Source organism: Dipteris shenzhenensis, chromosome 23, assembly GCF_047967505.1.
Source record: "Dipteris shenzhenensis isolate YYH24624 ecotype China chromosome 23, Dip_SZ_1.0, whole genome shotgun sequence".
In the NCBI taxonomy this organism is placed as follows: Eukaryota; Viridiplantae; Streptophyta; class Polypodiopsida; order Gleicheniales; family Dipteridaceae; genus Dipteris; species Dipteris shenzhenensis.
Window position 1 is genome coordinate 5351512 of NC_141618.1, and position 11387 is coordinate 5362898.

General features: G+C 42.5%; 1 protein-coding gene across 2 annotated transcripts in view; it reads left to right on the forward strand.

Annotated features, from left to right (window-relative positions):
* Nucleotides 1-9372, forward strand: part of LOC147886904 (SAP domain-containing protein) — a 32824-nt gene extending 23452 nt beyond the window's left edge. Inside the window, exons 5-8 of one of the 2 annotated variants that reach the window (XM_087394840.1) lie at nucleotides 7767-7846; nucleotides 7931-8025; nucleotides 8625-8664; nucleotides 8798-9372. In XM_087394840.1, coding sequence (XP_087250966.1) covers nucleotides 7767-7846; nucleotides 7931-8025; nucleotides 8625-8660 — 211 coding nt within the window. In that variant the 3' untranslated portion in view covers nucleotides 8661-8664; nucleotides 8798-9372. The remainder of the gene's footprint in view (nucleotides 1-7766; nucleotides 7847-7930; nucleotides 8026-8624; nucleotides 8665-8797) is intronic. The other variant, XM_087394839.1, reaches the window with a different exon arrangement.
* The last annotated feature ends 2015 nt before the right edge of the window (nucleotides 9373-11387 follow it).

Genomic DNA, 11387 nt, shown 5'->3' on the forward strand with positions numbered 1-11387 from the left:
AAGCATATTCATGAATATGTGACACGGTGTTTCTCATGTCAGGTAAGTAAGGCCGAGCGGGTGAAGCCACCCGGACTTTTACAGCCCTTGGAAATACCACTAAGTAAGTGGGAGAGCATTTCCATGGATTTTATTGTAGGGCTACCTGCAACACAAGGAGGATATAATTCTATCCTTGTGGTGGTTAATCGTCTAACCAAGATGGCTCACTTCATTCCGACTAGAGAGTCTGTTAGTGCCCCGCAAGTGGCGGATTTGTTTATCAGACATATATTTCGTCTGCATGGATTACCTAGATCCATAGTGTCAGACCGAGATGTCAGATTTACCGGTCATTTCTGGACAACGGTATTCGAAACCCTAAGGACTGAATTGGGAATGAGTAGTGAGGATCATCCTGAGACGGATGGTCAGACGGAGAGAGTCAACCAGACTTTAGAGGATATGCTAAGAGCATATGTGTCATTGAGGCAACATACATGGGACAAGTGGTTGCCATTGTTGGAGTTTGCCTACAATGATAGGAAACATTCATCTACTGGGTTCAGTCCGTTTGAACTGAACTATGGTTATAGACCAGCTAATCCAACTATAGTTGGAGTACCTTAGAAAGTGCCTAGTGCCGCGAACTTTGTAGTTCAGATGCGGGAGATGCTAGCACTTGCGAGAGCTAATATCCGCCAGGCTATGGATAGAGCCAAGGTGTATGCGGATGAAAATCGGTCTATAAGAGTATTTGAAGAAGGAGAAAAAGTTTTTCTCAGAATTCCTTCGCACTTGAAGTCGTTGACTTCAAGAGAGTGTGCTAAGTTATCACCTCGATACTGTGGGCCGTGGTTAATTCTGAAGAGAATAGGCAGTGTAGCCTATAAATTAGAATTGCCACAGGGGTGTAAGGTGCACCCGGTTTTTCATGTTTCACGTTTAAAGAAATTTTTTACATACTGGTGACTCACTAATCGAAGGTGTGGTTTTGTTTCAGATAATAGAGGATATTGCAAGGCGCAAACCAACAAGAATCCTGGACCGAGGAACAATGCAAATACGAAATCGAAAGATACCCACGGTGTTGGTTGCATGGCATGGTCAGTCTCTATCCGAAGCTACTTGGGAATCCGTATATCAGTTGCGGAGAGTGTTCCCAGACTTTATCATCGAGGACGCTGATGTCTGAAGAGGGAAGGAATGTTACGCTCTAGCCGAGGTAGCATGACCTCGGAAGAATCAGTCGACATTTCCCTTAAAGGATCTATCTCTATAATATATGTGTTTGCGCTTCATGTAAATGATCGGGAGGGATTTAATGTCAAGGTCCTAGGTGAGGGCTGATAGCACCAGACTAGATAGATCTGAGACCAAGGGCCTAGTGCTATGATTGTGCCTAGGGGCAAGGAATTAAATGCATCCCAAGAGAGGGGTGAAATGTTGCATTAGGAAGGTCCTATATGGATGACATGTGGCATCTAGATCTATCTAGGGATTTGGGGCTTGCTAAGGCTAGAGAGAGAAGAGAAGGATTTGATTCACGTGGATTTTTGTAACGTAGCTCTTTGCCTCGCTTGGAGCCTTAGCATGAATTGGCTGGGAGGAGAATCATGGTGCTACTCCTGTGATCTGCAGTAGAGGCTAGATTAGAGAATTTTGGTGACAGGCGCTTTGGTGAAGCTACATAAAGAAGATATGGTTGTTGATCTCTTGAAAATGCATATGGCTTCAAAGCAATTTGTGAAGCATGTTTGCTTGGAAAAATGCACCGCTTTGCATTTCCCAAGGGTGGGAGAGTTGGTGCATCTCGCAAGGTGTATTTGATTCACAGTGTTGTTCGTGGTTCCATGCGGGTTGCAGCTATTGGAGGATTTTACTATTTTGTCACTTTCATTGATGACTTTACCAGATATACTTGGATTTTTGCCTTGAAATTCAAATGTGACTTTTCATGTTTCAAACATTTCATTGCATTGGTAGACAATGAAAGCGGGTTGAAAATTGCCCATATCAATACAGACAAGGGGGGTGAATATATTCAAAAGGAATTTACTGATATTTGGCTTCATGTGGCATACATCATCAATGCGCTATGCCTTATACTCCTCAGCAGAATCTCGTGGCTGAGAGGAAGAATAGATCAATCATGGAGACGGCAGGTGTGTTAAAAGGTAAGCACTTGCCTAACAAATTGTGGTTGGAAGCTGTTATGTGTGCAAACTATATTTTGAACAGATGGCCCACAAAGGCTTTGAAAACCATTACTCCTTATGAGGCTTGGATAGGTCATAAGCCCATGACTTTGCACAAGAAGGCTTTTGGTTGCTTGGCATATGCACATGTGCCTTCTCAGGCACGCACCAAGTTGGACGATAAAGTTGTCAAATGCATCTTTATTGGGTATAGCTCAGAGAGCAAGGGCTATAAGCTCTACTAGTCCCGCATGGGCAAGTGTTTTGTCAGTAGGGACGTTGTCTTTGATGAATCCTCCACTATGACTTTGCTGGAATGTCAAAGACAGCCCGTTGTTGATGTACCGGATCTCTTTGACAGCTTGATGCCTTTGTCTCCGTCAGATGTCCATGATGATATCACATCTGAGGTTGCTTCTCCTCCATCTGTTGGTCATTTGTAGCCACATGTGCAGCATGATATTCAGTCCCATTTACAGCCTGATATGCCTCAGCTTGATCAGGACATTGTGCACAGGTCTCTTGACTAGGAAAGAGCTGAAATACAAGATTCCAAAAAGGTTCCCCGTTGGCTCCTTGACACATTAAAAGACAACAAATAGGATACACCTCTGTCAGCCCGTACTAGAGTAGCTGTTCGCAAAGAGCATGCCACTTTGGTTGCTTGGGCATTGGTTGCTACATCATGCAATGAAGAGTCATTATGCCATAAGGATGTATTTCAGAATGACTGTTGGTTGAAGGCTATGCAAGTTGAATTGGATTCTATTGATCAGAATAACACTTGGGAGTAATGTGACTTGCCTCATGGCAAGAATGCCATCGGAACTAAGTGGGCTTATAAATTAAATGGAAAGCTGAAGGTTCAATGGATCGCTACAAAGCTTGTCTTGTTGCTAAGGGCTATGCTCAGCAGCAAGGCATTGACTTTGAGGAGACTTTTACCCCCATTTCTAGGATCACTACTATTTGCATTGTTATTGCCTTTGCTGCCCACTTTCATTGGGAGGTACATCAGCTTGATCATAGCTCTCGGAGGAGAGGAGAGCAAGGAGAGGTCGGAGAGAGAGCAAGGAGGAGAGGAGAGGGCAAGGGCTGAGGAGAGCAAGGAGGATATGCTAGAGAGGAGATTAAGGAGGAGGGGCAGAGGGCTGAGAGAGGGGTTGCAGGATCAGAGGAGAGCAAGAGGAGAGACTGGAGAGAGAGAGCAAAACTACGCTATCTGCCGATGGGGTTCTAACTTCTTACTCAGTGGTTGAGGCGGGTGTGTGTGTGTGTGCTAGTACTTTTGCTTGTATAGCTGAGTATTGGTCTACAAGCTCTTACATTGTTGCTCTATATATATGTTTCCTTGGATAAATCCTAGAGGCACAGTAAAAGCATAAAACCTTTTTTTTTTTTTTTTTGGTTCCCTCTCGAAATGCCGTTTCTGGTTTTGGAAATGGCTCTGAAATAGGTTTCGGGTGCCCGGATACGCGGTTTCTGGGCACTATGAGCTTGATATTAAGACAACTTTCCTTCATGGGCATTTGCAAGAAGAGATCTATGTTTCCCAACCTCTTGGCTTTGAGGTTGAAGGTTTTGAAAGTAAGGTATGTCGCTTAAAGAAAGCCCTCTATGGACACCTCGGGCTTGGTATTTTAGGATACATGCTCATTTGCTCACACTTGGCCTTCAAAACAGCCCTACAGAGGCTACCCTTTACATTTGCAAGGGTGGGATAGATTTGCCGATTTAGTACTCTGTGGATGACATGCTTGTGACTGGGACACATGTTGAGCAGATTGCAGCTTTTAAGCTTGACTTGCAGAAGACATTTGCTATGTCTGATCTTGGTCTTTTGCATTACTATTTGAGCATTCAATTTGCTAGCAATGAGGGGGGCATTTTGATGTTATTGGACAGCTTTTGCAGTGTCTTCAATTTGAGGATTGCAAGCCAGTATCCACACCATTAGAGCTTGGTTTTCAATTCTCATTTGAGGATGGTAGCGGAGCATGTGATGCGACTCACTATCAGCAAGCGGTTGGTTTTTTGATTTACTTATGCCATACGAGCTCTGATCTTCAGTATGTTGTCTCATAGTTGAGCATATATATGCACAGTCTCTCTACGCACCACTGGCAAGCCGTGAAGCGTATCTTCAGGTATCTCAAAGGCACTCAGCATTTGGGCCTCCTTTATGAGGTTGATTCTTCACTTGTTATGCATGGATTCATTGGTAGTGATTGGCTTGGCTCACAGCTAGACCTACAGGATGAACATGTGCAACCATGACATTAGATATTCAGGTATCTTGAGCTGTGCCAGGATACTTTAGTCCATACCAGGAAGGGGGGTTTGTAGGCCATTCTATTGGCAATCCGTAGGTGTCACTCATTCCTTGGTTTGTACCTTGTAGGCCTAGTTACAGTTAGTTAGGTTAGTTGATATAGTTAGTACATGTACCACTTAGAGATAGTTAGGGCAATTAGTCCTAGGGTTTTGTTATGTTAGCTCTCTCTTGAGCCTCCACTCAGTTTTGCAGCTATTCATTACAACAGCTCATTTTTTCCCTTCTCCTCTTCATTTTTGAGCTTTCATTGCTTGCCCTAGCCTACAAAGGATTGCCAGAAGAAGAAGGCAGATCAAAAGAAAAAGGAGGAGGCCCAATCGAAGACATACTCGGCCAACGTTACTACAATATAACTCTTCTTGTCATAGAGCACTGACCCACTCATGTAGCGAGTGATAATAAGGAGCGTTGGTACTTAGATAGCAGTGTCTTAAAACACATGTCAACAGGAAAGAGTGGTGCAAGACTATGGATGGGACCCATCCCGACTTGAAGGTGACCGTGGGAGATAGTCGAACTTGCTCAGTAAAGGGTTTAGGTAGTATTCCGTTCATCATCACAACAGGAGAAGAAAAGGTAATATTTCATGATGTTCCGAATCTTTGCAAGAATTTGCTCTCCGTGATTTAGATAGATGAGCAGAAGATGTCAGTACTCTTCACTGAGTCATCTAAAATGCGATCCACATAATTAAATACTTTCGGCAAGAAACATGGGATCGAGCGTCAGCTTGTGCTCACACATCTTAGCAGAATGGGGTTGTTGGGTGAAAGCATTGAACAGTTATAGAGATGGGATTGATCATGATTAGAGAGAGGAATCTCTCAAAAGCTTATTGGGGTGTAGCAGTCAACAGTGTCGTTCACATCCTCAACAAGACCAAGGCCATTGCAGATGACACCCTATGAAGCTTACTATGGTAAGAAGGCCACTATCTCTCATATGAGGATTTTTTGTTTTGACGCATTCATACGTGTGACATGTCAAAGCTGGATTCCAAGAGTGTGTCTTTGTAGGTACAATGAAGAATCTAAGGCAGACTGTCTTTTCGACATGGTGAAGAAACATATATTAAGCAGTAGGGACATGATCTTTGAGGAAGCGGCGTCCCAGGCAGATGAGGTCATTCAAGTTTTCAGAGTTCCCGCACTCAAGTTGACTAATATAGAAGAAGAGAAGACATGCACTAGAACCACCCGCCAAGTTAACTTCTTGTGAGAAGTTATTGACGTGGCATCTGAGGATCTTGTAGGATTCTCGGGTCACGGACATTCTCGAGATGAATTTTGGAGTGTGATGGTCTTGACGCAATGTGTTTGCACCCTCATGGTGGCTCAGCTCGACGAGCCGTGGACCTTTGAGGAGGCAAAAGATATACCAGAGTGGCAAGTTGCATGAAGGCAGTGATGGACGCTACTATGAAAAATGACACTTGGGACTTGGTGAACAGACCTACAAGCGAATTGTAATTGGTACCAAGTGGGTGTTCAAGCTTAAGTTCAAGTCTGATGGGAGCTTGGACGAGTATAAAGCTAGACTGGCGGCGAAAAGGCTATGATCAGTTAGAGGGACTTGACTTTGACGAGACTTTTGGCCCCCCAGCCCATATGGTTACTATTCGGATGGTGATTGCATTGGGTGCTCATCACAGTTGGTCCATATTTCAGATGGACGTAAAGTCAGCATTGTTGACCGGAACCTTGGAGGAGGACGTATATGTGGATCAAGCACATGGTTTTCAGCTTCCAGGGCGGCTTCAAAGGTAAGCAAATTGAAGAAGGCTTTATACAGGTTGAAACATGCCTCAAGAGTGTAGCACCAGCTCTTCGATGAGTTCTTCTTGAAGATCGGGTTGAATCCAAGTCCATCGGATGCAAGACTCTTATCTCTTTTCATAGGGGGGAGAAAGGCTGGTTCTAATTCTATACGTGGATGATCCGATCCTAACCAGTTACCATAAGGATTGAGTTAGGCATATTTTGTGACTTATGATTGGGCATGTGACAGCGACACCAGGCGTTCAACTTCAGGGTATTGTTTTGTGCTTGCATCAGGGGCCATTTCCTGGTTGAGCAAGAAACAACCCCCTTTCTTCTACAGAGATGGAGTACGGAGCTGCTTGCATTGTAGCATGTGAGACATTGTGGCTCAGGTAGGTACTTGAGGATATGGACACGACTTAGGAGGAGGCAACAGTGGTTATGTGTGACAACTAGTGTTTCATGCACGGACGAAGCACATTGAAGTCCATTACCACTTCGTATGGGAGCTCGCTGACGTGCTGTCTGACCGCAGACAATCTTTCCGACGTATTCACGAAGGCTCTCCCACGGGAGCAAATGGAACACCTTATTCGACACATGGGGATCGGCCCACAGTGGCATCATTGAGATGGGTTGTTGGAAGTTAATGTTCCCCACCTGTGAGCCCCCATATGAGGAGGGCATATGACTGTGAGGGGGAGGGATGATAGGGGACTGTTTTGGCCTTCAGGACAGCAGCATAAGGGCTGCAAGGAAGGCCAGAAAAGGGCAGAACAGCAAGCCCACTAAAACCCCTGGCAGCCCCTTATATAGGCTGTCCAAGGGGGGCCGTTTGAAGGTCGGCCTGCCAGTCTGTGGACTAACCTGAAAGTCGGCCACTTCAGGGCCTTCCAAGCCCCCTATAAAAGGAGTCCCTTGCCCCCTTCATTCTCCATCAGCCAATGAAGCCTACAGAGGCAGCCTGGAGCAGGAGTAGTCTACAAGAGAGTCTCAGTTTTGCCCAGCCCCTCTCTGGATATCTTGTGCTCACCTTGAGCTTGGTTTTGCCCGCAGTTTAGTGGAGGAATACATCTGAGTTCTCTCATTCTCTCTCTTGTATATGCTGTCTATGCTCTTGAGTGAGGTTGTCTTCTGTGGTCTGCATCATTGAGTATGAGACGGATTGTGAGGTTAGATAGATTCTATCCTTCATTTCCAAGAGTTACTGCTTTCATGTTGAAAAGTATACAGGACAGTCTTTGAAGGACAGAAGAGATCTGTCCACCTTCAGTGAAGGAAACCTATGTCTCATTGTATCTGCTTGCCTTTGCATAGGAACTTCTAAAATTTCTGAATCCAGCTCTTTTTCATGGAGTAAAGGAAAATGTTAAATTTTCAATCAATGAGGCTAGCCTTGCATTTTGTATCTGAGTGCCGGTGGACAGGCTTCCAATCGTCTTTCTTGGCTCTTGGATTTTTTGATACTTGGCCTAATCTTCTATTGTGGTGCAGACCTGCAGAAAGGGTTGTAGAAGACAAGAATGTGGCCAAGAGAATGAATACAGGCAATGGAACCAGTAATAACAGAAAAGGTACAGGTTTGCAAGTCTCTTAGTGGGACGAGCTGCTTCAAATTTAGGATGCTTATTTGTTGGATATGCTGGGTGTTATTGCAGATAGTGGTCTTTCTGAGAAAGATATTCAAGGATACACAGTTGAGAAATTAAGGTCCTTGCTGAAGGAGCGAAACCTACCACGGACAGGAAAAAAGGTAAATTTGCACCTTCACGGTTTTTTCTGTTTTGGGGTCCAACTTATCTGCACTGCATTTATCCCCTTATGAGGTCAAGGGAACCTCTTTTGAGAGCATAAGGGTATCACATGCACACACAAAGACATGTTCCACCCATGCATATCGTACATGAGTACATGCACACATGCAGGTGCACTCACGCATGTGTAGGCACATAAACTCATGTACTCATAACCGACATGCTACTGTTTCTATAACTGACATTCATGCCTAATTACGTTATGCACGATGCATCCTGCAAGCAGCACTTTTGATTTATGAGCAGTCATGGATTTGAATGAGTCTTACGCATAGAACCTGCAATCTCTCGATGCTTGGTCTTGTCATCATCTGGAGGCTACAGATTCGTATTATTTTGCATGTTCCGGTTTTGAACTTTTTCGGTTTTCTTTTTTCCTTTGCTTTATTGCCTTTTGAGCAAATTGTGGTTCTCTTGTATGGTTCAATGAAAATTACTCAAGCGTTTTTGTCTTTCCCTGAGAAAATGCAGCATGCTATTGAATTTTGACGTAGCTTGGTAAAAGCATCTGACAAATGAAGAGACGTTCTTTTGACAGGAAGAGCTGATTGCTCGCCTAAAGCAGAGCATGTGAAATGGTAAGTTCTCCACTCCTGTCACAAGGTCTTCATCATTATTTGTTGATATCATTTTGTTTGCTCAGAGTTTTGGGTTGCAGGCTCATCACAGGGCTATATTCATTATCTTATGACTTCCATCATTTAATGCTAGGCATGTCAACCTGAGCATCATTTTCGAAAAAGACCTCTGGCAATTGACTTGTGGTGAGTTTCGAGATAACTGCACAAAACAGTGCTGATCAAAGTATCATACACAAACCGGGAGAGGCTGAGGAGTCAGCTTTATTGCTTGGAAATTGTGCTTGGCTTTTGCATCTTTTTCTTCATTCCACAATTCATATGCGATTTAGTTTGTCTGAGTTGGGGGCAGATGCGAAATGCCAGGAGCTGAAATGCCTTAGTATGGAATATGCAACTATTACTATGAAAAATAAAATAGCTTAGTAACATGGTAGTATGCTGGAACAACTTGTGGTTGGTGGCCGGGAAAACTACATGCTTTTGTGTGCACTCCCTAAAGTGCAACACAATCGAGGGGGGTATGGCAGTGTTTTGGAGAGTATCGTAAGGAGGGTCAGATTTGATTACAGCAGCCATAAACTTGTACTTAGCTTGGACACTATGCGTGAGATTCATGCACTAGGAATTAGAGAAGGCAACAATTTTTGATTTTTTTGGGCTATGTCCTATTGGTTGAGCCTCTAAAGGATATTGTATTTTAGATAAGTTTCCTTGGAGGGGCTATTTAAAATCTTGAATTTTGCCACAAAAAGCAGTTTCTTCACTGGGCAGTCTTACGAGAGAATACACCATGTGAGAGGATCGTTCTTCAAATGTTATGCTAGTTAATGATTATATGTGGATGGATATCTTGTGCATAAATAATATGTGCGCTGCCATCTAGTCATGGTGGAATTAGAATGAAACATTGCACCTTGTCAATTTGTAATTCTAGTAGGAGCAATCAATGAAATGTGCTCTGGTTACCTTAAATTTAAGTATTGGTAGAAATAAACATTTTGCTTTGTAGTCAGCACAATTTTGCTTGTAATAGACATAGATTTGCTCTTATTTGTAATGAATATAAGATATGTGAGAGCCCTTCATTTTAAAAGGCAATATAACATTAATGCAATAATCAAAGCATATCAAAAAACTTAAATGGAGTTGGAGGCTTCTTATTGAACTCTTTGGTTTCAAAATTGACATTGGCTTTGCATTGTACCCTACAATAATTACCTTGTTATACACTATGGACAATGCATTGTGCAACCTCAGAGTTAAAGAAATGAACATAATTATGAAGAAATATTTGCAAAAACCTTTGCGACAATAAAGTATGAAGTCATCTTATGATCAATGAGTTGAATATTATTATTAGGAAATAGTTGCAACCACCTCCATAGACTAGCCTAACAAGCACCTCTATGTTTGGCTCTCCCTCCTTTTGGATAAGCCCTCTTAGTCTCACTTCATTGCCAAAAAATTGTGCCTTAAATACAATCCTCCCACCTTTGTATCGGGTCTCTAATCAATTGTGGCCATTGAACCCACCTTGCTCGATAGACTATTGATGAAATGCCACATCGTTCAAAAGACTACTATCAATATTTGAAGGGGACATTAACTGAACTCTCTCTCTCTCTTGGCAACAAGATCTCCCATTTGATGGGATGATGATAAGAGACCTTTCCATGAGCATGCTAGTTAATCACCACCTCTATAAAAACTGTAGAAGTGATGAGCTAAGCTACCATTTAAGATTTCTAGAAGCATCTAGCTACGCGTTCTTGACCTAGTTTTCCCATGCTTCCTTCTCTCTTGAAGAAAGTTTGTAATGCTTTATGATCGATTATTGGGTTTTGAACTAGCTTGAAAAGAGAGTAGGTCTTGACCCTACTTGGCAAAAATGACAATCTCTTTAGAACCTTGGAGCAAAACCTTGGTAACTTGAAAAAATTGTACTAAAAAATTCTTTGCACCTTAGTTTCTTGGAGAATAACAAGATTTGATGAAGTACTAGGGGAGAAGTCAGGTCTCAAAAGGGCTTTGCTAAGATTCACTTATTGGAGGATGTGATAGGAACAATAGATGTGGTTGATATTGGCTCTTCATATCTTGTAAAAAGTTTAGGCAAGTGATGTCATTGGAATGTTAAAGGACCGAAGGCCTACGTGTGCACGTTGGGTGATGCATGAGTTTAGGGGCATTGTGGATGCAAAGGAGATGCTTGGAGCTTATAATGGTGCACCGTTATTATGGTACCATGGGATCCTCATTTGCATGGTCAACAAGATAATTGTATTTTCTTAGAATCACTATCAATCTTTTGCATAACTTTAACCATAAGAAACATTGTGCCAATTTTGTTGGCATAATGATTATGAGTTTGATATCTACCAATGTGAAGGTTTTCACTTTCATAGAAATTATCTATTACTAGAATTGAAATCATTGGTCATATAGCTTTTTGTGATAATCTCTTTCATATCGTTCACACTTGTGATAGAGTTGCATTGTATGTTTCACATATTGCTAAGATGCATTTCCTCTTGCTTGAAATTGCCCTCTAGTGAATCAATTTTCTCTTGGATGTTGATGTTGATGCTATTATTGATGCTTCTTTTGTCGTTTTTGATTTTGATGCTAATGTCCACGTCTTTGAGATGTTCTACCTCTTCCTCTACCTATGTTTGAGGCTATAAATTCTTGCTCATTGGATTTTCATTTCTTGGCCTCAA